General features: G+C 44.2%; 1 protein-coding gene and 1 long non-coding RNA gene across 2 annotated transcripts in view; one reads left to right on the top strand and one right to left on the bottom strand.

The window, feature by feature from the left end:
• LOC149868363 (uncharacterized) overlaps window positions 1–26,062 on the top strand; it is a 56,182-nt gene that overhangs the window by 12,389 nt on the left and 17,731 nt on the right. Inside the window, exon 2 of the long non-coding RNA XR_016441235.1 lies at window positions 22,496–22,594. This is a non-coding gene — a long non-coding RNA (uncharacterized LOC149868363). The remainder of the gene's footprint in view (window positions 1–22,495; window positions 22,595–26,062) is intronic.
• The window catches only part of ZNF475 (zinc finger protein 475), a 46,882-nt gene that overhangs the window by 14,041 nt on the left and 6,779 nt on the right, over window positions 1–26,062 (bottom strand). Inside the window, exons 2-3 of the mRNA XM_090038452.1 lie at window positions 17,649–17,773; window positions 15,328–16,266 (exon numbers count right to left, since the gene is read on the bottom strand). Coding sequence (XP_089894578.1) covers window positions 15,328–16,041 — 714 coding nt within the window. The 5' untranslated portion in view covers window positions 16,042–16,266; window positions 17,649–17,773. The remainder of the gene's footprint in view (window positions 1–15,327; window positions 16,267–17,648; window positions 17,774–26,062) is intronic.

Here is a 26,062-nt window from a genome sequence, read left to right as displayed (position 1 = left end):
GAAAGGTTGCAAATCAATCCTGCAAGGGTTAAAGACACTACAAACACCCCACCCGCTACAGCTAAGGAAGAAGTGCAAAGATTACCGGGAATGATCAATTTAGTAGGGAAATATCTATCTAACATTAGCAGAGCAAACCAAACACCTTAGGTCACTCCTACATAAGAACACTCAATGGATATGGAAACATGAACATGAAACTGAATTGAAAAACTTGAAGGAAAAAATAATGAAAGCTCCAGTACTAAAATACCACAACCCTAAAAGACCCATTTAATTGCCAGTAGGTGCTTCTAAAGAAGCCATTGAAGCAGTTTTGCTTCAAAAACATGGGGATAGCTGGAGACCAGTAGCATATGCATCTAGGGTACTCTCTAAGTTAGTGTATCTATATACACAAATTGAGAAAGAAAATTTAGCTCTGGTATATGGCTGTAAGAAATTTCATATATTCATCTATGAGAAGGCTGCGATAGCTGAAACTGATCATAAGCCTTTGGTAAGTTATCAGACATGCCACCCACATTACAGAGACTTTTCTTTCAATTGCACATATATAATCTAGACATGTAGTATATGCCAGGAAACAATCTACTTATTGCAGATACATTGTCCAGGGAATATGATACAATGGAAAATGACAGAATTCCAGACAAAGACATAGTACATGTTAATCTAATTAAAAGAATGATTCCTGTCACAGATAAAATGTGGGCACTAATTACAGAAGCTACTACTCAGGACACTACATTGCAAAAAGTGATAAGACCTATTTGTGCTGGTTGACCTGGAAAACATATACTTAGCCCCTACTCTCAGTTCAAGGAAGACCTGTCAGTCCTGGATGTATTTTGTTCAAAGGCTCATGACTTGTTGTTCCAGCAGTGCTAAAGAAAAACATGTTAAAAAGAGTACATGAGGGGCATCTAGACACTGAAAAATGCAAAAGGAGAGCAAGAGGTGCTCTATATTGGCCCAGCATAAATAATGACATAGAAAATGGTGTTAGGACATATACAACATGCCTAAAGTATAGATAAGTGGAAAGAAAAGAGCCCATGATGGGCATAGAGGAGCCTGTATCTCCTTGGTATCAAGTGGACTTAGTCATGCATGCAGGAAAAAATTATGTATTAGTGCTGGATTATTATTCTGAACTTGCTGACACTATCCTGAAATTGTATTGCTCAAAAGCACAACAGCAAACCATGTCATAAATCAAATCGATTTTTGCTAAACATGGGATTTCACAAATTGTGAGAACAGACAATAGACCTTAATTCAACTGTCTTGATTTTATAGGGTTTGCAAATAAATATGGATTCTGTCACAACACTCCAAGTTATAAATACCCACATCCAATGGTCTGGTGGAAAATGAAGTACAAATAGTGAAGAAATTGTTGAGAAAAGCTACAGATTCACACACTGATGTTTACCTGTCACTCTTAAATTACAGAGAAACATGCATGAAACATGGATTGTACCCCAGTAGAAATGCTGTTTAACAGGAAACTCAAAACTAGGATGCTAAATCTTGTGGATGATGCTCATCAGAATGAAAAGCAAGACGTGAAAATATTAAAAAAATTCAACAAACTCAAACAAAAATGGAACTATGATGTGGGTTCCAGGCAGAGTACAGTTGTCTGAATAAACAACTTTATCATTCTATAAGCTTAACTCCTTGGTCTTCTGAGAACAACACAACATGTATTAATCCCTTGTGCATTTCAAAATGGCCACAAGACACTTTTATCTAAAACTCATTCAATGAGGTTTAGATAAACTGCCCCTATGGCCATTTTGAAATGCATAGGGGCTTAATACATGTGATAGTGAGGCGACGCTGCGGCATTCTAATTAGAACATGGAGCAGACTCAGTTAATCAAATCTGCTCTGACACATTCTAATTAGAATGTGAACGAGCCCATCTACGGGCACCCACAAGACTGTGTGTTGAAGAGAGAAGGGACTTTCCACTGCTTGCAAAGATAACATGCTAATATAATAATGGGCTTAGTCCATCTGTCTGTCTGTCTGTCCATAACACTCTTGGAGCAGTCTGACTGGTTACTGAAACAACCAATCAGAGTGCTCCAAGAGCATTCTGGACAGGAGGTGGCAGCAGTGGTGCAGTGGAGTGCCACGATGATGGTAGGGATGGAGGAGACAAAGTAGGAGGATGAGGCCAGCATTGCTGGCCTCACCACCCCCTTGCCCTGCTCCCTGGAGGTGGCGGTGATGGCACGGGGTGCTGGCTGAGGGGATGGCGGGGAAAGGTTCCCACCCCTGCTCTTGGGAGGTGGCAGTGGGGCAGCATGGTGGGTGGTGGTGCTCTGTCCCCACCCGTCATTCCTGATGGGCAAATGGATAGTTCCTTAATAAAACTCTTTCAAGACTTTCTTTGTCCATTCTTATTTACCATTTTTGTCTTTATATTTACAAGTAACTTCTAACAAACTGACCAAATCTGTTCCTGTTAAAATTAATGGAAAGTCAGTTATTGACTTAAAGGACAGGAGCAGGAGCAGGAGCAGGGCATGCTATGTGGAAATACATGATATTTGAAGGCATTTCAATTTTTTTTCAGTGGGTAAATAATGTTGTGTTGGAGCAGGTTATGCTGTAAAGTTTTTATTGGAACAAAGAAAGCTAACAGAACAGATTCTGTGTTAGGATGTATGATACTGCAGAAGAAAGACATAGCTAACATTTGTATTTTGTGGGTAGATATTACAATAGGCAAAAAAAAAAATAGGCAGCAGATGGCAGCACCAGATGCTAGAGATAGATACTATAGGATTTTAGGACTGAAGTTATCATTTTCTGTTGCAAAAGAAATTATAAAAAGAACATGCATATCAGATACTATTAATCTGCATAGTAAGAGTTGTGCATTCACTGGCTCAGACCTCGGTTTAAAGAATATAATACTTGCTGTCAGCAGTCCCTTGATATGAAATGACAGAATGTAATACTATGCATTACAATATAATGTAAATGGTATGCAAGAATAGAAATCTCTAAACTGATTTGACTCCTGAAAGCCAGTTAGGCAAAGGCTGTTGTTTGCTTTACATACAGTTAGACTTGACTGATTCAACTGAGTCCATACATTGTATTTTTGTTTGCCATCATTTGGATTAAAAAAGCAGTAATATACCAGGTAAAGTATTTTGCTCCAGAGGCATGAGTTTAAGCTTCACTCTGACTTCTACTGAAAGCTATCTTCAGGATTTCCAGCTGTAAATGGATACCTGGTCATTCAGTTTGGGAGTGCTGGGAGTGCTATTGGCTATAAAACCTGATGTGCCTTAACTATGGTAGCCCAACAAACCCAGGGGCTTGAATATTCCAACAGGCTTTATCTAGAGTTGTATGAATGCTTTGGTAGAGGCTGGGAGTGTCTAAATGAGATGCTAAATGCACGGTAGACTAATTCTACTGCACATTAACGCATCATGGCAAAAGTCATGCGAATGTGCTAATGCACAGTAGAATTAGCCTAGTGCGCATTAGTGTCACAAAATAATTGTGTTGGCAATACTGTGCAGTAGTGCTGATTACGGCACTGTCACGGAGTCACAGAGGTGCTCCGGGATTGAGAGGGTGATTGGCAGAGCTGTCAATCACCCAGGCAGCTCAGGTGCCTGGTTGCCAGGGCAACCAGGCGGTCACATGGCCGGAAGAGGGCAGGGCCAGGCCTTTATAACTAGCTGAGGCCGGAGCTAGACACACAGTTCCTTTCTGGCTGTTGCAGGAGCAGGAGCTCTGCGGCTGAGCTGAGTGGCCTGAGTTAGTGCTTGCAGCCTTACCCCACTAACAGGCCACGATGATGCAGGGAACAAGATCACCCTGACTGCAGGTAGGCCTGAGAGCCCTGGCAGGGCTTGGAGTTGTTAGGCGTGTGGAGCCTCTGTATTTATGTTATAGCCAGATGGCTGGAGTATTACGTTACAGTTTACACCGGAGGACCGGGTGAGGCTGTAGGGGAGCGAGGAGGCCTCAGGGGAGCTCCCCAACAGCTTGGGGGTTCCCAGTGCCCAGCTGAGGCACAGTGCCAGGGGCACTAGTGTCGGTGCTGCTGGGCATTATAGTGCGCCAGGGAGGTGCGGTGTGCGGGGTTACAGACCCCGGCCCATAAGGGCAGTGTTTAGCCCCGGAGCGGGGCAGCGACAGAGCGCAAGAGGCGCGGAGTCAGCCCCGAGAGGGCAAAGCCCCGGAGCGGGGCAGCGACAGAGCGCAAGAGGCGCGGAGTCAGCCCTAGAGAGGGCAAGGCCCCGGAGCGGGGCAAAGACAGGGCGCGTGGCGTGTTGGCCCCAGAGTGGGAAGCCCACAGGGGCGAAGCGCAGGGAGCGCGGTAGAGGCCCCTGGGGGTGGGGCGAGGCCCCAGAGAGGGGCCGAATAGCCAGGCCTAGCTAGCCACCCAAGGGCGCCGAGACTAGGGCGGTGATAGCGCCGGCCCAAGGGCGCCGAGACTAGGGTGGCGATAGAGCTAAGGCTGGCGCAGTGAGAGCAGCTGAGCTAGCCACCCGAGGGCGCCGAGACTAGGGCGGCGGGAGTGAGCCGGCCCGAGGGCGCCGAGACTAGGGCGGCGGGAGTGAGCCGGCCCGAGGGCGCCGAGACTAGGGCGGCGGGAGTGAGCCGGCCCGAGGGCGCCGAGACTAGGGCGGCGGGAGTGAGCCGGCCCGAGGGCGCCGAGACTAGGGCGGCGGGAGTGAGCCGGCCCGAGGGCGCCGAGACTAGGGCGGCGGGAGTGAGCCGGCCCGAGGGCGCCGAGACTAGGGCGGTGATAGAGCCGAGATCCGGGCAGAGGGAGCGTGCCGGCCCAAGGGCGCTGAGGTTAGGGCGGCGAGAGCGCTCCAGACTTAAGACAGAGCCGGCGATTAGCCAGGCGCCGGCTAGGACCCGGTCCAGGGGGCGCCGGTAGTGAGCGGTGCTGGCGAGCCGACCCAGGAGGCGCCAGCAAGTAGCTGGGCGCCAGCGTGACAGGCCCAGGGCGCGGGGAACGGGCGAGAGATTGGGGCCCGACCCAAGGAGGCGCCAGGTGGGCGAAGAGCCCCGGTGCCCGAGAGTGAGAACAAGGGCACCCGAGGGGCGAGGGACCATACAAGCGTCCCCCGGAACAGCTGCGAGGCTTGGGGCGTGCTGAGGGGGAGGCTTGGAGGCACGCGTTGCCCTTAAGGCAGGAAGCGCATAGATACCCCATCTGGAATAGGGACGAACAACTAGACCGTCCATTAGGGAAACTGGCAGCCTCCACATTATATATTTTACCATCAAAGTCGTGGCGGGCGAGGTTCTGAGGGTGCTACGTCACCCTAACATGACGGTAGGGGGTGCTAGGGGGTTCACGGCCGCCCCTAGCCGCCGCTCCCTCACAGGCACATTAAGTTATTACCTGTTTAGTATCTGTTATTACAGGTACTAAACTTAATGCGCTGTAGTTACAGCACATTAATGAATGTGTAGACATGCTGACTGAAGAAAATCAGGACTAGCACAGGAATGGTGGCTCACATCATCTGCTCCTAGTTTCTATGTGCTACTTTGGGGCTGCGAAGTATAACCATAGAGCTATACTAATCAGCTGCTACAGGGTTCCCTAGTAAGAAGATCTCTAGGTAGCAAAGACTTCCTATAGCCACTCTGATCTGATTATCAGCACAAGAGGCCTGGCCAGGGGGAAGGTGTGGAACTAGGGATTACTAAACCTCAGATAGCAGCAGCAGTTGTAAAGGCTCCCTTTGACCAGTGACTTTAGGGTAAAAATTACATAAGCCCTGAGATTCTTCAAATGAATGCTTGCCCCAGAACTAAAATATAGAGGCATAACTGGCCAGTACTGCACCCTGGGCAGTTGCTTCTTACCACTCTCCAGTTTTCTTGCAGTGCCTTCAGCTCTGGAGGTTCCAGCACTGGGGAAAGCGGAGCAGTGGTGGCAACGAATAAGTGTCTGGAGGTTTGCTGCTGCTGGGGGAGATGGTCCCTCTTTTTTGCCACCAACATGCATGCCAAGTAACCAAAGTAACACTGGTTTTCAGTGGCAAAAAATGAGGTGACATCTTCTCCCAGCAGCAGAAATTCCATTTCCCAGAATCTCTCTCTCTCTCTTATACACACACCCATCTGCTACTGCTGTTGCTCTGATTCTACCCTACTAAATATGGAGCTGGAAGCTGCAGGGAAGATGCAGAAGGTAGAGAGCAAGGGGAACAGATAGTGAGACCATGAGATGTCCCCTGCTTTATTCTTGCATGCTCTCCTCCTCAACTTTAGGCAGAGCCTCTGCCTTGTGCCCCACTTGCCCACCCCCATCCTTATACTAGTAGGCTCTCTAGAATAATTCTCCTTACCAAGAATGTCACTAAAACCTGGTGTTGTTCTCTTCATCTCCCCCTTCTTTCTACCCCAAAGACATGCCCTAAAGCAGCATTCCCCCAAGCGGACATGCTTGGATGCAGTCCCTTGAATTAACACAGTATACTGACTATATATTGTATTTGCCAAACTACTCTTGCTGCCTGCCCAACACTCATCCTCCTGGGAGCAAAGGAGTTTGATATTATATAATCAGCCATAATTTATTTACTCCTAATATATTTTTCACTGGTCATATCTACCCAAGATGTTTACTGTGCAGTAGATTAATTAGCTTTGCATTAACTATCTTGGTGTCTACATGTGTGCCCCTGTTAGGCTGGAGTAAACTAATTTACTTTGCACGTAAATTACAAGTACTGTCCTGCTGCAGAGTAAAAAACTTTGCACCAGCAGAACATGTGTAGACAGTGACGCAGCTGGCTGGGGCATGAGGATGCTTTAGTGGTTGCTGACCAGCTAGCTCCATGCTGAATGCCCCAGCCAGCCCTTCTGCAGCAGGGTGAGCTGAAGGGGCCTGCTGCCAGCCAGGGCTAATCTAACCTGGCTCAATGTGCTGCAGTCCTGGGCACAAGTTCAAATGGCAATAAACTCCGGAGTTTATTGTTTCAGAATTTATTGCTCTCTGGCATATATTTAGGCACATATTGTTCTCCAGAGTTTATTGGTTTGCATTAATTGCATGTATACACATGCCCCTTGGTAGCAAACTGAAGAGGAACTGGTTAGGTGAACAAAAGAACTTGCTTGAAAGGCCAGCTCTGTAGATGATATATTTCTTTTGCAATCTTTTTGCTATCTTGATGTCACCTAGCACATCCATGCTCTGCTTTCTAAATTGATCCATTCCCATCTATGCTTCTCAAGTGCAGATTTATATATAGAATAATGGCTCCATAAATTTAAAAATACTTTCATTGCCTTTCAAAATCTCTGTGTTGAAGGTTCTCAATTTACAAATACAAGATTTTATTTTCCAATGGCTAGAATTCAGCCTCATGTTTGAAAATGTAAGTGGGCTCTGTGGGCATGCATGTGTGTTTCGTCACTAATAACAAGGTTCTACAGAATAAACTACAGTTAGTCCTACCTATACACTGTACTACCCCAGCTAATGCCACTGGGGTTGAACAGCTCTAACTGACCAAACTAAGCAATGCTGTTAGTGGTGGTGCCAAGAAAGAAAATAATCCACTTCACTTCATTTTGGCTCCATTCGTTCTACAATGCTCCCAGGAGTACAAAAGCAGTAATAACTTATGTCAAGTCAACACAAGTAATCTGCTGAACAAGAGAGTGAGATGTTCACTTTCTGTACCACATTATACTTTAAACAATTTTTCCCCCTACAGAACTGAAATACAGCTATTCTTTTCTGATATTAAAAAACACCTATCCTTTCTTTTTTCTTTACAAATATATAGTAATGTCCAAGCGCAAACTTAACATTCTTCACTCATATGTATTGTAATAGCATCTTTAATTGTACAGTTACACTGCATTTCAGAATGATACAAGCTACAAGTTGAATGGAATACAATGAGGATGCATACTTTTCTCTTTTCAATACATACAATGTAATATTTGCATTATTTATATGTCTTATGCCACTTGATCATGATAAAGAGAAACGGTGTTGTGAAATGGGCCTGATACACCAATGAAACTTATGATCTTAATTGGCCCCAATTAGTACAATATCTGAGCATCTCACAATCAATATACTTATGTCCTCACAACACCCCCACAAATTAAGGAAATGCTCTTGCAACACAGGGCCTAAGGTTAAGCTCTGATTTTAAAGGCTATTAAATGTTGCTCCATTTGCAGGCCTAAATGATCTAGGGTCAGTCCAAGTCAGCCTTGTAGGTGCCCCACTTAGGTGCCTCACTTCAGGAGTGTGATTCAATCAATTAAGTGCCTAGACATTCTATACAGTGAACAGGGAGACATAAAGGTGAGCCAGAATACCAAGGTACTCAGTGGGGAAGTGCCTACAGCAAACCAGTAGGAAATGGAGTGTGTCTGCAGAAAAGGACCTGGGAGTTAAGCTGAATATGAGATAACAGTGTGCCCTTGTTGCCAAGAAGGCTAACAGCATACTAGGCTGCATTAGAAGCATTGCCCGCAGATTGAGGGAAGTGATTATTCCCTTCTGTTTGGCACTGGTGAGGCCACATCTGGAGTACTGTGTCCAGTTTTGCCCCCCTTACCTTCCCCGCGAGAAAGGATATGGACAAATTGGAGAGAGGGCAACCAAGATGGTTATAGACTGGGGAACATATAAGGAGAGGCTGATACAACTGGGCTTATTTAGTTTGGAGAAGGGAAGACTGAGGAAGGACTTCATAGCAGCCTTCAGCTACCTGAAGGGCGGTTCCAAAGAGGATGGAGGTAGGCTGTTGTTAGTGGTGATGGATGACAAAGCAAGGAGCAATGGTCTCAAGTTGTGGCAAGGGAAGTTTTACCTAAATTTTCTCACTAGGAGAGTAATAAAGCACGGCAACAGACTATCCAGAGAGGTTGTGGAATCTCCATCCTTGGAAATTTTTAAGACCTGGGTAGATAAAGCTTGGCTGGGATGATCTAGGTGGGAATGTTCCTGTTTTGAGCAGAGGGTTTGACTAGATGACCTCCTGACATCCATTCCAGCCCTAATTTTCTATGAATCTAGACCCTAGTGTCACGGGGACACTTGGGTGCCCCGTGTCTTGGAGGAAATAAGGGCAGCTGCTACACTTTAAGGCCGCCCAGGTGCCGGTTGCTGGGGCAACCAGGCAGGTCAGGTGACCTGAAGGGAGCAGGGCCAGGCCTTATAAACAGCCCAGGCCGGAGCCAGAGAAGCAGTTCCCTTCTGGCTGCTGCAGGAGCAGGAGCTCTGCGGGGAAGCTGAGCAGCCTAAGTCGATGGTTGTGGCCTGACCACCCTGACCGGCTGCAATGATGCGGGCAAGTGAACCCTATAAGAGACTGTGATTAAGGAGCTGAGTGAGTGTTGTGTTATAAGCCGGTAGGCTTCTTGTTTGTGTTGCAGCTGCTTGGCTCATAGTTTTGTTATGGTCAAACCGGAGGACCGGGTGAGGCTGTAAGGGTGTGAGGAGGCCTCACGGGAGCTCCCTAATAATCTGGGGGTTCCTGGTGCCCAGCGGGGCACAGCTAGCGGTGCCGGGCGGGCACAGCTGTTTGCGCCAGTGGGGCGCGTGTTGAGGGGTGTTGACCCCCGCCCTGTGGGGTGAGATGAGAGAGAAGCCCTAGTAGGGCAAGGGACTGAGACAGTGGTCCTGGGGGCCAGGCACGGCTGCAGCCACCTGAGCCCCAACCAGGTGTAGGACCAGGAGAAAGTCCCAGAGGGCTCCATAGTGCTGGGGACTCTAGTGCCACAGTGGGCACGGCCAGCGAGCGCCGTAGAGGTGCTCGGTGTATAGGGGTTGAGGCCCCAACCCGAGAGGGCGTGCAGTGCGGGAAGCGAGAGATTGAGGCCCCTGAGGGGGCAATGAGCGCGAGACGCACGGCACAGGCCCCAGAGAGGGTGAGGGAGCGCGAGAGGCATGGCACAGGCCCCAGAGGGGGGCAACAAGCATGAGAGGCGCGGCACAGGCCCCAGAGAGGGCGAGGGAGCGCGAGAGGTGCGGCACAGGCCCCAAAAGGGGGGCAACGGGCACGAGAGGCACGGCATAGGCCCCAGAGGGGGCAATGGGCGCGAGGAGCGCGCACAGGCCCCAGGAACGGGCGCAAGTAACCATCAGACACCCAGTGGGGTGTGGACTAGAGAGGATCCCGAAGGGTCAAGGGGGTAAGGCTCAGGCAGTCTGAGCCTGATTGGAAGAGTATTGCCAGCGGGTCCAAGAGGGCCAGCAAGCCCAGGGGCGCCAGAGAAGGGGCACCAGGTGTGAGACAAGCCCAGGGGTGCCAGAGAGGGGCGCCGAAGGGCAAGGACCCAAGAACATCCAGGAACAGCTGCAAGGCTTGGGGCATGCTGAAGGGGAGGCAGGAGGCACGCATTGCCCATAAGGCTGGGGTGAGAGCACCTCACTAGGAACGGAGGTAACATCGGCGCGGTGTCAATGGTGCAAGTAGGCAGCCTCCTATAACTGAACTCAGAAGATCAAAGACGTGGCATGCGAGTCAAGGGTGCTGGATCACCTTAATTGACACGGCAGGGGGCGCTAGGGAGCTTCAAGGCCGCTCCCAGGTCCCACTCCGTGACACCTAGGACTAGGGACAGAAGTGACACATAAACCAGTTTAAATGATCAGAAACTGGTTTAAACCTGTAACAGAATAGTTAAAATAGCTGAAATGGGTTTAAGATAAACCTGGTTGAAAGTAGTATCAGACTTAACTGATTTAGGTCAAACAAGTTTATGAAACTTCTGTCCCACACCCCTTCCTGGTTCAAGTTAAATCAGAGTCCCCCAGCATTTTGCAGACCTGGGCTGGGCTATCTGTTCCAGAAAGCAGGGCTAGTCCCACCTCTCTGCTCTCTAGCAGTTAGGGCTGGCTCCCTTTTCTACCCTTCCCCCTGCCCTCCTGGCAAAATCTGGCTGGGTTCTGGGGTCAGGGAGGAGAGTTAAACTTCTCTTCCCCCAAGTACAGAGCTGCCTTGCCCTGCCCTGCCCTGCCCTGTGAATCTTACTGCTGACCAGTGGTGATGCGTAGGAGGTGTTCGGGGGTGCACAGGTATCCCCTGAGAGCGTTGGTGCACCCCCTGACAGCCAGCACTTCCTGGTTAGATGATGGGTAGAGGGTCAGGCGGGAGTGCTGGTGCCCAGCCTGAGAGCTCCCGCTGGGGAGTGGGGGCACCAAGAGAAGCACCACTGCCACTTTTGGGAGCACCGCTGGTGCTTTTGTGTCAGCAAGATTGGTCGCAGGAGACTCCCACCCCACCAGGCAATGAGATTGGCCCAGGAGGCACCAGTCACCCATGTCACTGACTGTAACTGTAGAGTACAAATCCCAGAGGCACCTGGAAGCAAGAAGAGGAAGTAATGAGTAAATTTGCAGATTCCTGGTGTTGTGATTCTGGACTGAAAATCACAGAGACCTTGGGGCCATGCTCTAGTGCCCTCTGGCTTCTGGCCTGAGCCACTGCAGGCATGAGGCTGCAATTTCTGAATCAAAAGTCAGTATCTGTTGATTTGCTTATTGGTTCAATCTTTGCAGCTTAGACTAACCTGAAAAGACTGAATCAATTCAGCCTTGGGCTTTTTGACTGTCTGTACTTAGTCCAGGTGTCTGACTTAGGGCTGCAAAGGAGAAACTTCTATAATCTCAAGATTCAGAGTGCCCTGATTAGATGTGTTGATCCATTTGACAGCACAGCTAAGTTGAGTTCATTATGAAGCACTGAAACTTTTTTCCCCAGTCTTGAATATGGTTGGCAATGGTGATGTTGCTGCCCACCTTTTGCCCAGTTGCCACATAGAGAACTCACCCAGGAAATAGGAGAACTTAGGCTGACTTCAGGTAACAGCAAACAGAGATGGCAGTTGTATACCTGGGTGACCAACACATGAACCACTTTTGAGCATTCACAGTAGCCCAAGGCTAGGTTCCAAAAGATTTTTCAGTCCAGAATGTAGGTGACTAATGAGTCTAGGCACCTCTGCAATTTTGCAGCTGCTAGAAGGGGTGATTGTTTTGACTTAGATGCCTAACTTCCATGTAAATCTTGTGTATGTATTCACCAGGTCCATTTGGTTCTAGTCTGTAAGACTGCTAAATCATACTTTCAGAAATGAGGGAAGCATTTAGGAAACCAAGTCCCATGAAGGATTAGGTCCTTTATTTAGATGCCTCACCATGAACCAACAAGTCTAACTCTTATTTTTTTAAGTCAAACCTTAGAGGATGCAGAAATGCACTCACAACAAACAAAGAATCCTAGCTATTTTATCAGTGTTCATGTAGGGTTTTGCTAATAGGAATTGGCCCTGTCAATCTTGTTTCCTGCATCAATTGCAGTGGAAAAACTGTGCAATCTGTGTACTTATTTGTTTGTTATGCTCCGAGTTGCTGGCTTTGAACATACAAGCTCCAGTGAATTAACACAGAGTTCCATGGTTAAGTATAACATTTAAAAAAAATGTAAAACAGCTGAAATGATTAAAGGATAAGGAAACATTATGGTTCACGTTAATTGAATAAAAAAAATCTGATGTCTGTTTGTTTAAACATGTTAGAAAATGCAAATCCATCTTAAAGTAGCACAATAGAATCCTAACAGATACTGGCCTCTTGTGGTTCCCCACAGAAAAGTAGGAAGTGGGAACTTAGATGTCTCGTTTTAACAGGAAAGATGAAAAGAGGAAGAAAAAGGATTGAAAATTCTGTGATTTCCCATATGCACACAATATTCCTCTCCGCTCATGGCTCGTCTGGGAAGCATCTGCAGCAAAAAGACCTTTTTTAAAGCAGATGGCTTTGAAATTAGGGTGTGATGAGAATTTATGACTTCAATTACCCGGACATCTCGTGGGAAGATCACTCAGCTAAATCTGAGCGGGCGCAAAGCTTTCTCTCATGCGTGGATGACCTCTACCTGACTCAAGAAGTCTATGGGCCAACGAGAGGCAAAGTGCTGCTTGACCTGGTACTGGCTACGGGGGACGACCTAATCGGCGACCTAGTGATTGATGGGAAGTTGGGTGACAGCGACCACGAGCTGATCACCTTCACCAGCCACCGTAAAGCTGGCAAGTCAAGGACTTCTGTGTTGCTGACTGACTTCAGAAAAGCCGACTTTGACAAGCTCAAGAGGCTAGTCAGCCAGGCCCTCAGGGACCATGACGACAGGGAGTTGGGAGTTCAAGAAGAGTGATCGCTTCTCAAGAAAGCGATCCTCAGTGCACAAGCTAAATCTATTCCAACACGGAGGAAAGGCAGCAAGAAGGCACAGCAGCCCCCCTGGCTCTCCAGAGACCTAGCGCACCTACTGTGGCTAAAAAGGAAAGCCTACAAAGGATGGAGGACGGGATTCACCTCCAAGGAGGATTACTCCACGCTGGTCCGGTCCTGCAGGGAGCAAACCAGGAAAGCCAAGGCTGCAACTGAACTCCAACTAGCTTCAGGCATCAAGGACAACAAAAAGTCCTTTTTCAGATACGTGGGGAGCCGGAGGAAAAGCAAGGGCAACGTTGGACTCCTGCTAAACCAGATGGGGCAACTGACAACTGACGCCCAGGAAAAAGCCAACCTATTAAATAGGTACTTTGCGTCAGTCTTTCATCAGTCACACGGGATGCCCATGCCTGCTATGGGACAGGGAAATCTGGGTGAGGGGGATCCCCTACCCTCCATCAATGCTGACCTCGTGAAGGAACACCTTGAGAAGCTGGATACCTTCAAGTCAGCTGGCCCTGACAACCTGCACCCCAGGGTACTCAAGGAGCTGGCGAGCGTCATAGCCCAGCCCCTGGCACGGATCTTTGAAAACTCCTGGCGCTCTGGTGTAGTGCCCGAAGACTGGAAGAAGGCCAATGTGGTGCCGATCTTCAAGAAAGGGAGGAGAGTGGATCCAGCTAACTACAGGCCCATTAGCCTGACTTCTATCCTGGGGAAGATCTTAGAAAAGTTTATTAAGGAGGCCATCCTTGAGGGACTGGCCCAGGCTAACATTCTAAGGGACAGCCAGCATGGGTTTGTTGCGGGTAGGTCTTGTTTGACCAATCTCATTTCCTTCTATGACCAGGTGACCTATCACCTGGACAAGGGAGAAGAGATTGACGTCATATATCTTGACTTCAAAAAAGCCTTTGATCTGGTATCCCATGATCACCTCTTGGCCAAACTGCCCAGTTGTGGCTTTGGCTCCACCACGATCCGCTGGCTGGGAAATTGGCTTCGTGGTCGGACCCAGAGGGTTGTGATTGATGGCAGTCACTCATCGTGGTGCCCTGTGACCAGTGGGGTCCCTCAAGGCTCTGTCCTGGGACCCATACTGTTCAACATATTCATTAACGATGTGGACATTGGAGTTAGGAGTGGACTGGCCAAGTTCGCTGATGACACCAAACTTTGGGGCAAAGCATCCATGCCAGAAGATAGGCGGGTGATCCAGGCTGACCTGGACAAGCTCAGCAAATGAGCAGATGAGAACCTCATGGTGTTTAACACCGAAAAATGCAAGGTTCTCCACCTTGGGAGGAAAAACCTGCAGCACCCTTATAGGCTCGGCAGTGCTACGTTGGTTAGCACTACAGAAGAAAAAGACTTGGGGGTCATCATTGACCACAAGATGAACATGAGCCTTCAATGCGATGCTGCAGCTAGTAAAGCGACCAAAATGCTGGCGTGCATCCATAGATGCTTCTCGAGCAAATCCCGGGACGTCATTCTCCCCTTGTACTCGGCCTTGGTGAGGCCGCAGCTGGAGTACTGCGTCCAGTTTTGGGCTCCACAATTCAAAAAGGATGTGGAGAAGCTTGAGAGAGTCCAGAGGAGAGCCACGCGCATGATCAGAGGTCAGGAAAACAGATCTTATGATGACAGGCTGAGCGCCATGGGACTCTTTAGCCTGGAAAAGCGCAGGCTCAGGGGTGATCTGATGGCCACCTACAAGTTTATCAGGGGTGACCACCAGGATCTGGGGGAACATCTGTTCACCAGTGCGCCCCATGGGATGACGAGGTCGAACGGTCACAAACTCCTGCAAGACCGTTTCAGGCTGGACAGAAGGAAGAATTTCTTTACTGTCCGAGCCCCCAAGGTCTGGAACAGTCTGCCAGCGGAGGTGGTTCAAGCGCCTACATTGAACACCTTCAAGAGTAAATTGGATGCTTATCTTGCTGGGATCCTATGACCCCAGCTGACTTCCTGCCCTTTGGGCAGGGGGCTGGACTCGATTGATCTCCCGAGGTCCCTTCCAGCCCTAATGTCTATGAAATCTATAATATCTCAGGTATCTATTATCAAAAGAATCACAGATCAGATGTTTAATAGTTTACCTTGTCTGGTATGCCTGGTGCAGCCCCACCTTTTTGTTCACCTTTACTAGATTGATTGTTGTGTGCTGCAAGGCCAGAGCTAGGACCTCTCACAGATCTAGTGTTATTGGAGGATGAAGGACCCAGACCATCGTCCTTTGGTTTGCAACTCCTTTGGTGCACAGAGAGACGGTCAGGAAGGAAACTGCGTCCACAGTTATGACAAGGCATGAGCTGGGCCTGAGCACTTTGGTATGCTGATTCATTTGCGGCATTAATATCATAGGAACCACCAGTTAGAGCCTGAGGTTTACTGGGTGCTGGTCTTCTGAGATGCTTTGGTAATTTCTCATTTTCAATATGCCACTTCTCCAAGCATTTGGGCTCATGGATGTCCAGAGATTGTGACCCAAATTCTCTCCCACAGATATAGCACACCTTAAAGCCAGGTCTCCTTGGTGGAATGACTGGTCGTTTCAGCTGACTCTGAGACATGCTTGAAGTACTTGACCGTTTTGATAATATTACTGTGCCTGGTCTCCTCTTCCCAGTGCCTGTTTTTACTGTGGAATCTGCACTTACTATTGCTGGCAAAACTGTGGGAAGATTTGACGTACTGGTTGTTGCAACCTGTTTTGAAGGCAGGATGGTAGAAATATTAGCGGGGGCCTCTCCAGCACTTGGCAGAGTTTTATTATTTTTGCTCAAATTCTTTTTCTTTCCAGTTGTTTCCATTAAGAATACAATGTTCCATGAATGCTCTCTCTCTACTTTACACAGGGGGACTTGAGAAACTGAGAAGGTCTTTTGTTTAGTGTGATGCTCACTTTTGTTGACTTCACTTCCCTGAGCTGAACACAGCAGATGCTTTAATACTGTATCCAGTTGATCTTCCAGTTCAAGTGGTTTTGATTTGCTTTTTCTGTGCTTTCTTGTTTTGTTTTGGGTTGGTTTATTTTGCTGTTTGTTTGAAAGAAATTAAATGAGATATCAGTAATTAATGTCTTTCGCAAAAGTTGGCAACAAGAGATTTAGCAAGAATAACCTTACTATTATGCCATACTTTCAAATACCATACAAAAAAGAAAGGCCATAACAAATGTTCAACCCATAATTATACCTGCCAAATTATTTTATGATAGAAATCTGAAACTGTAACTTAAGCAGTGTGAAACTATGAGAAGTAAAAATAAATAAATAATGAGTTTGCACGAAGCCCTTTAAATTCAAACTACTGAGCTTCACATAGTTCTATGTTATTAGGAAGTTTTAACTTCATTCCTGGGTTATGTAGTTAATTCATAAAATGTAGTGAATTCATGAAATTTCCCAACGCTATTGTATTCTGCAGCTACTATGTATTTAATCTCTTAGGGTCTTATAGTCAGCTTTTGGTATTTACATGTATATGTGAGGAGTGTCAGGTTGAGGAGATGTGAATCATCCCTTTTTCTTGGCCTTGTGTTTTGGACTCATGACTGCATTTCCTCAGAGAGACAGATTTTTCTCCCTCCTATGTTTATCTTTATGCCTCTCTTAAATAATACTATTTTGAATTTCTATAGCTATAGAGACTTCTATCACTCCAAGGAGAATATGAGGAAGAGATAAAAATTAAAATGTATACTCCACTGACTTACATGCTTACAGCTATCCAACTTTAACTTGGTGGCTTATCTAAAACCACACATCATTACGAATATGACAGACATCTCTTGCCCTACAACTCAAGCTCTAACTTCTGAGCCAGACTGGTTGCCTATCACAACAGTAGTCAAACTTCTTTCCTCTAACTGAGAATAAATGAAGGAGACTTACTATGTAATTTCTTGACACTGTATTTGTATTCCCTTTGTGAGGCCTCAGGTGGGGTCCTTTTTAAATCTGTTTGATATTGCTTGTTTTCTAATAAAATGTAAAAAAAAAAAAAAAAAAAAAAATTCTTTATGAGACCATGCACTCTTTAAATGGCCAAAGTGGTTGCTAGAGAACAATACTAGTTTCTCCTTTCTTTTCCAGGGTCTGACTTTGTCATTCCTACATATTTTCCAGTTCTTTCCAGGTCACAAGCAAACAATAATGTTTAGGGTAATCCTGCACAGTGGAGCATTATGCCACCCCTAGACTTTCTCGTTATTCGCTGTATTTCCGTGAGAGAAATTCTCCTGGGAGCAGAAAGCCTGACTGTGGCTTGATTATTTTTTAAGTAAATTGTGCTAGAAACACTACATGCCTCATCTCAGGAAAATACAGGAAACCTTGACTATTCATGCTGACCTAAGATTTTATTTTAATCATTTTTGCATATGTAACATTTAAACAAATATTTTCCTCTGAATTACTTTTTATCTCCATGACACCATCCTTCCATGCATTTCTGATTCAGGGTTGACTGGCAGACAAGTTCACAACCACAGATGTAACGAATTTGAAAATCCAGACATCATTCTGGCATATGAAGATGATTCTGTGTAAGGAAAAAAAATACAGGATGTGTTACTGAAAAACTAGATTAAACCTTTAACATTAAATTTTCAAGTAGGTATATTTCTAAATTTGCACTCTAAATTCACAGTGAAAACAAAGAATAAAATTAGCAATACATTTTGGATTATACCACTTCTCTGGGAGAGCAAGAGAATTCACTATATAACCACGAGTATGGGATAATGAACTATAAATTTAGCAAAGTTCTCTTGGGGCAATTAAATAAAAAATTAAAATGTCAATTGGGTTCCAAGATAAACACGCAACCTAATATTTGTTCAGTTTGGATTCATTTCATATTCCTGGATAGATTAGAAGTACAGCTGCCTTGTGTACTTCTGTACATACTACCTTATAATTCATATCCCTTCTTGAACTCAGTTTTCAAACTCAGTTTCCTGAAAGTAAAATTTGATTCTTTAAGGTAGTGTTGTGGAAATGGAGTCTTAGGAATAAAAATAAATCCGAATTTTTACTTTTGTTACCAGAGCACATCCAACCCAGCTATGTTAGGGTGGGCAGGATTCCCTTGTGAGTTACATACCACCAACAGAATTTGAAACTAGGTTCTAAATACAGGGGCAATTCTTTCATGAAATGTGCTTATGCAATCTTGTTCAAGACAAGTTTTATTAATGCAGATGGTAGTGTAAGAGTGATGTTGTAACTGTGATGGTCCACGGTGGGAGGCAAAGATTTCTTTGGGTGATATCTTTTATTTACCTTCCTATGGTATGGTTGGAAGAGAGTGGGGATGTCATATAACAAGATAAAAACCCAGCTAGACCTTCAGCTCCCAATATGAAAGGTTTATTTATAAATCCAACAGATGTTCTAGTCAGGACATGGAATGTACAAACAAAATATAGAGCTAGATTATGTTGCCTTTACAGAGTTACTTAAGAATAAGACTGACTGGTAAAACCTGCAAATATGCTTAATTCCCAACCTAGACTTCCACTTTATTAACTTAATAATTTAGATTATTGAACCAAAGTGATGTGTTTAGAAAATATTCAGTAACTATCACCAGCATTTGCCATGAGAAACCAGATCAAATAAAACAATTTGTGTTGCAATCAAATATTTAACAATAACTCACTGTAGCATTGTCATACTTGACAGAGGATCTCAGAGCCTACAAACATGAATGAGGCTAAATTTCACAACAAAAGAGGAAATCAAGCACAGAGAAGTTATATGACTTATTCAAAAATATGTAGAAAGTCTAAGGAAGTGGCAAAAATTCACTCTGTGTCTTTTAACTGCTAAACTTCTGGTCTTAATAATATGACCCTTCCCTCTGCTAATAGCCTCAGAGTCAGATTCTGGACCAACATAAGAGGCAACAAATTCCAAGCTCAGGGCCAGCCTATTTGTCTTCAAGAATTCAGCTCTCAGCATGTTTAAACACTAGGCTTCTTGCGTTTCTTATTGTTTTTGTATATTCTCTCCTCAATATATACATATATTTTACATGCAAGTCTTTCTAAATTCAAGGAAAGTTATGTGAAACTTCAAACTTATTTGGTAACTTTTATTCCTTGATTTTTTTTAATTTAAAAAAACCCACCACATAATAAGGACTCTCATGGGCAGTTTTAGGCACCCTTCTGCTTAACTAGCATCCTTTCCGTTAACTATATACACAATACAACATGAAAAAAAATCACTAAAGCAAAGCCATAGCAGAAAGATATTTCTTGATCAAGATTTTCCCCCTCTTAATGTCTTACAAGGATATCATTTAACCTGGGACTTACAGAGTATTTGCTTCAAGAACTTCCTTTTTTGCAATTGGCTGATTGTACTGCTTGGACAAAATTTATCACTTATGCCTTTCAATGTGTCTAATCAGAATATAGGCCTAATGCTCATACTACAGGCAAATTTAATTTAGATTGTAAGCTCTTTCAGTTACTATTTTATTGCATGAATACACAAGTACCCATCAAACTGGGGCATGATCTCTTGGAAATCCGTGTGCCATCATAAAGAAAAACACAACAAAATATCACCAGAGCGATGCAATGTTCTTTCTGCTGTTAGCCCTACAAAGAGTTTTACTAACACTTCTGGCACAAATATAAGGCTGAATTTTCCAAGGAAATTTGTGACACTTTCTCATTCTACAAAGATTCTTAATAGCTCGATTTCCTTGTACAAAAGGTGTAGCGCGAATATAAGGGCATTGTGTATCCCATCAGAGCAAATCTGTGATATTTATAGGAACACATCTTTATGGGCAACATTTTGTAGTATCCAGCCTACTGGTGAATACTAGTGAAAAAGTTTAGCATTTGGAGTTCATCATCTCTAAACTTCTATTGTATTGTTACATCTTATATTCTGATAATTAAAGTATAAGGTTGAAAAGTTAGTAATTTTTGAGACTAGCAGGTACTTGTATATCCATAGACATACAGAAATGCCATAGTGCTTTTATTTTATGTATCAAAAGGGTTATTTTCCAGAGTTTTCTAGTCACTGTGCAATGTGAAACTGTGAAACAGCCTTGGGAAAAAGGCATTAAAAACTAATGGACCTAGAAATGAAATTCAAACATTTGGGGCTAGCTACTATAGCAAAGCTACACTGGCAGCTAGCTGGTTTTGTAGTGATGGCTCTATGTCAGAGAAATAACTTTTTCCACTTCTGCTCAAGACATTTAAATGCAGAAAACTTCCCTTTCTTTGCTAAGGGTGCATACAGACATTCAGGGAGGTTAGGGGCAGGCTAGATCATGTTAAAAATGTCCATCTGATCTAATATAGTTTGCCCAGGTGCAGCCCTTACACTTAGATCCCTAGTTAGGTTGATCTAAGTCTGAACTGTACAAAAGGATAATTGGATTGGTTGAAAAAAGCAGACCTGATTTAAATTAACCCTACCCACAAGGTGGTCTAATTTAGATGGGGTTGGCCATTTTCAGACTAATCTAACCGTCCTGAACTTCTGTACAGTTCCCAGTGCAGCTCCAGGGCTGAGAAAAGCCAGCTACTGGCCACAGCCCTGGGACTGTGTTTTTCCTACCTCCTCCCTGAGCTGCCCCCACCCTCAGATGGACAACTTCCCCCAGCAGACTGGTCAGCTCCCTCCCCATCCCAAGCTTGCCAAAGCCCCCATCCCACAAGCTGCTCCCAGTGCTCATTTTACTGGTATTCAGCAGTGCCTTAAGCCAAGGAAGCAAGTCAGCGTGGGGGGAGAGGTGAGCAGGTTTGGGGGGTTGGTTCACTGTGGGAGGGGGTTGTTTGTTTTGGGGGCTAAAAATTGCTTTTGGTCTTAGGGGTGGTGGAGAGAGCTCCCACAACCTCCCAAGCCCCCCCCCCCCAATCCCATGAAACCCTCCCAGAGCCCACCAACCTCTCCACAGACCCTACCTACCACCCCAATCTCCTGATCCCCCCCTGTAGACTCTGTCTGCTCCCTCAGTCCCACCTAAAGACTCTGCCTACACTCTGTTCCAACTGATTCCTCCCACTGTCCCTGCCTGCCCTCCCCGATCCTACCCCAGAGCCTGTTTGCCCCTGTAATCTGCCTAAGCCCCCCAACTAGCCCTCCCCATCCCAACTTACTTTACATGAGGTGGCCATTTTAAATTAACCTCCCCTAATCACCCTGAATGTCTGTATGTAGCCTACGTGCCAACTATATAGCAAAGGACAAGAAATGTTGTGTGTGTGTGTGTGTGTATACACACGCACACACACACACACGTACATACATATAAATGTATATACATGTATATACATATGTGCTTTTAGGTTTATATAGATATATATATATATATATATATATATCTATATAAACCTAAATATATATTTATATATAAATATATATAAACCTAAAAGCACATTCCCTTTCATAGCAATCTGAATTTTCTGACCATTGCTTCCCTGGAGTTCAACTCTCTACCCCACAATTGTCAATCTCCATTGCTGAGTAAGAGCTATGGATCTAGAATGTACACAATTTGTATTACTTGTCAAACAGGGCCTAACAGCAGGATTGTTTTAACTGCAAGGCCCTTTCAAAGAATGGGAATATTTCTAGGGAGGGTGACCTATTGGATGAACACAAGTTGGGCAATAACTTAATTCCTCAAGAAGGTCCAGGCTAATGGAGACATAGGGAAACTTTTAGGATCCTGAGAAAAAACGGAGATAAAAATTATTGGAGGGTCATGGGAAGGGAAAAGTTCAACTAAGTCTCAAAGACCCCTGCACCTTGCAAGTTTGTGCTTATCACTACATGTTCTATTTAATCAATTATGACAAAATGATCATTATGTTACCTGAAAAAAATTTAAAACAACTTCAAGCACTGATTTTCATTTGACTATTAGGTGACTCAGACTATTAGCATTAAGAATGAATCAGCCAATAAAAGACAGTATAAACAACCTATTAACAATAACATCTATTGTTGGACTTCCAAGCTCACTGTTGTAAATACTTCATAACAGAGTTATGCTTCCTTGTGGGAATTACAGCATTTGGTCTATGTGTCTTCCTGCCAAGTGGACAGTTATTTATTGGAGAGTATCTACAAATGCAGTGTACTATGTTCAAATTTATTTGAACAATTCAAACCCACATTTCTTTAGGTTAATAACAAAATGCATTCAAATCCTTCAGAGTTTGGAATTAAAGTTTCTGTACAGAACACGACACAAAACATGTTTCTTGTTTTTCTTTCCTAGATTCATAGATCGTAGAGTCAGAAGTGACCACAATGGATCATCATGTCCAACCCCTGCTCCTGGCAGGAAAGAAGACCGAGGTCAGACGACCCCAGCCAGGTGACTATCAAGCCTCCTCTTGAAGACCTCCAAGTTAGGTGATAATACCAACTCTCTTGGAAGCCCATTCCAGATTCTGGCCAAATGTTACAAGAGTTTGATTAATACAGTGGAAATGAGTTATAGTTTAGTATCTTAAATAGCAATGCTAGCTGAGTGCCATACTTTAAAATATGGAGTTGTAATGACAGTCCATTCTAAAATACTGGACTCGTATGATCCAATAAAAAGCAACTGGAATACTGCAATGGCCAGCTCAGCTTCAGGAAATGAGTGGCATGTTATATGCATTATAGCAAAATAAGAAGGCTGAAATCAGCATAAGTTAGACCACACACATTCTTATTCTCCAGTAAGAACAAGACCTATAGCAGTCTTTTCAAGTGATTCTAATCAAAAGTCAGAATAATGACATTATCATTTGCTTTCTCTATTGCTATTCTCTCCAAGCTGTCAAGAGTGTAGGTTAAACAATTGGTTTGAAAGGAAGGGTTCTACCATTAGTTGGAAGAGGAGGGTTTTTCACTTAAATGGCTGCTGTTCTTATTGTTTAGGAGTTATTCCATTTCTGTGTTGGAACCAGGAATCAAAGTCCACACATACGTTTCCTATTTCCCCCATATAAAACTCTTCCTGAAGAGCCTCTCTGTTTTCTCCTTTCTCTAAAATCCCTTATGTAAACAACCCCTCAAAGCCCATTATCAGGCCATTTTATAAGCCTGGATGCCTTGACTGAACTCTACTGAACAAAACATATTTGTGCTGAGCAGGGGATTAAATTGGCTGCTTCTTAATGAGTCCTCAACATTTCAGCTTTCACTTAAAGAGGAGTTCCATGAGGAAAATTCACAACTGAAAAAACAGTATTTACCTTGTAGAAAAAACACATTGCAAAATGCTTCCTTCTGCTGGGAGAGAACATGCTTCTTCACTAGTAAGATGAAAAACTAGTTGTGACAACTGGGGGAAATCTGTCAATGTACAGCATGGACATTTTATTTTGTACTGGGGATTATTTGTACGTGTCTGTCAGACTGCAAATTTGGTTTGAGTGTGGGATGTGGCTGTCTTCTTTGATGTCCTTTTGCCTCCATATTGACCTAAAACTCACAAGAAGTGATGGGAGAAGTTCCTTCACCTGGCACGGGGCTAACAATTGGGGTAATTAAATGTGGGTGAAGTACCATTGGCCAAAATGTTGGCTATTTCCCAGGGTAAACCGGTTTTCATATCTGAACTCTGGGAATGGAGGCTGTTTAGAGATTCACCTGACAAACAGAATGGAAGCTTTTAAAATACCGAGTCGATCATAAGATATTTTGAAAGAGAGAGAAACTACATAAAACGGGCAGAGGAGGAAAGAGAAAGATGCTCTAGAGTATAAACTATATGCAGATGGACAGAAAGAATCCTGACCCCCGTAGAGGACTGACACCAGCCCAAAGAATGCTCAAGAGACTGAGCTGGGGAACTTGAAGTAACAGAGGCAGCAAAATATTATTATTTTTAAGATGGAGCTTGATTAGTTTATGAAAGGGATTCTACAGTGGGAGTCTAGAGGCAGAAGGGGATTGCATTCCAGACCCTTCCAGTCCTATGTCCATATGCAAGCTAGGGCCTAACTAAAACAAATGAGGTTTTTAAAATCCTTACAAAACCTCTGCTTGCTTTCATTATCTCTTGCCCCTGAAATGCTAAAAGAAATGGAGAGTGCCCATACGGCAGGAGCTCTGGGAAAGGCTGCATTTAAAATAATGGGGGAATCTGGGGGCGGGGAGGTGGGTAAATTTTGGAAGCCTCTGGCAGCTGAACTGAAAGGACCCACTTTTGCGAATGCGGATTATGGCTAGACCAAGGAAGTGTGCTAAAGAGGCTAAAGCCAGAGTCAGCAGGTCTCAGAAGGCCCAGTGAAGCTAAAACACATAGGTCTCTGCATGGTGGGATGTAAACAAAGCAGTCAATTGGGCACCCTCCTCAGGCTGTGACTGTCATGTAAGAAAATGAAAAAAGTACATCTTATTAAAAAACTTCTGTGTCAGCACATATTAAGAGAAGTCCTATGTGCCAAAGCCCTTATTCAGGGAAAACTCTCACTGGTTAAGAGAGAATTTCACTTAGGACTGTAGAATTTGACCCGTTGCCTGCCTTCACTGCTGTCCACAACTCTTCACTTTTTGTGCTTAACCTTCACTTGATGGCTGTAGTGAGAATTCCTACTTGGGACACAAAATTTATTTTCACATTGACCAGTGGAACACTGGTTGTCAGAAAAAGTTATAATCTTACTTGTGACATCCAATTATTAAAAAAAAAATATCTCACAAATAGGTTTACAATCATCATCACCAATTTAATTATGTAACAGTAGCAAGTTGAAGTCCTAACCCTGGGAACATGATTCCCCTGTACTAGGCTATGTACAAATACATAGTAAGAGACAGTGTGTCCCATGAAGAGGCTGTAAGCTAAATAGACTAACAAAAGACAAGAAGAAAAGTAAAGTGATTTGCTCACAGTCACACAGAAGGTCAGTTGCAAAGGCAGGAACTGAGTATATATTTCTTGACTGCCAATCTGGTGCTTTACACATGAAACCCTAATGGAGCAAATGCTGCTTTAGAGCTAGCTAATGTTTTCAAAAGTTGGTTACTTAATCATACTCACAAAAATGTGCATGCACGTCTGGGATTATTAAGGGCAGGATGCCCACTTCCAATGCAAATATCCATCAACATCTGCAAACTAAAGTTCCTTTGCTTGCAACAGGTGATGCTTTTTGCTTCTCAAAATGTGGTGTTTTTCTTACATTAACACAAATGTCTGCAATAAATACTTATGGAAGATACAGAAAATAAATGCCATACGTTACAGGCATATTTTTTCAGTATTAAATGGTTTTCAAACTTTTCCACAAGCCTTCTAACTATTTCTTAAGGGAAAACATATAATACTAAATAATAGATTGAAATAGCACTCTTTGTGCTAAAGTTGCCTTATACTGCTCAATTTTTAAATTGGGCTAGAAATCTATGATATAAGATACTTCAAAACAGTTTTTAAACAGTGTGGGCTAATCTGCTGTATTTTATTATATGACATCTTTTAACTGAAAGACAAAAAGCAAAAAATAAATACTTTCTAACTATGTTCTTAGCAAATCCATCCAAATTCAAAACCTTTATATATTTCCTGTATATTATATTTTTCTCCAAATAACAGTCCCCTTTAGTCAGTCAAGGAAGTAAATTCTTATCATTTTAGTAAAGTCAAAAGAAACATGCATTATCTGATCAAGTCTGAATTAAGTACATTGAAAAAAGGATTGAAATACCATGTTTCCCAGTCAGGCTGATTTATCTTGTCAGAGCTGAGCAAGATCCACATTTCTGTATATCCTCCTGTCTTAAGGAATAGTTCTCAAGATCTTCTCACAAAATATTGGCATATACACCCACTTCTGGCAGTTGC

This window comes from Crocodylus siamensis, chromosome 3 (genome assembly GCF_052110815.1).
Source record: "Crocodylus siamensis isolate JL-2025a chromosome 3, ASM5211081v1, whole genome shotgun sequence".
NCBI lineage: Eukaryota > Metazoa > Chordata > Crocodylia > Crocodylidae > Crocodylus > Crocodylus siamensis.
This window is presented reverse-complemented; position numbering and strand designations above follow the sequence as displayed.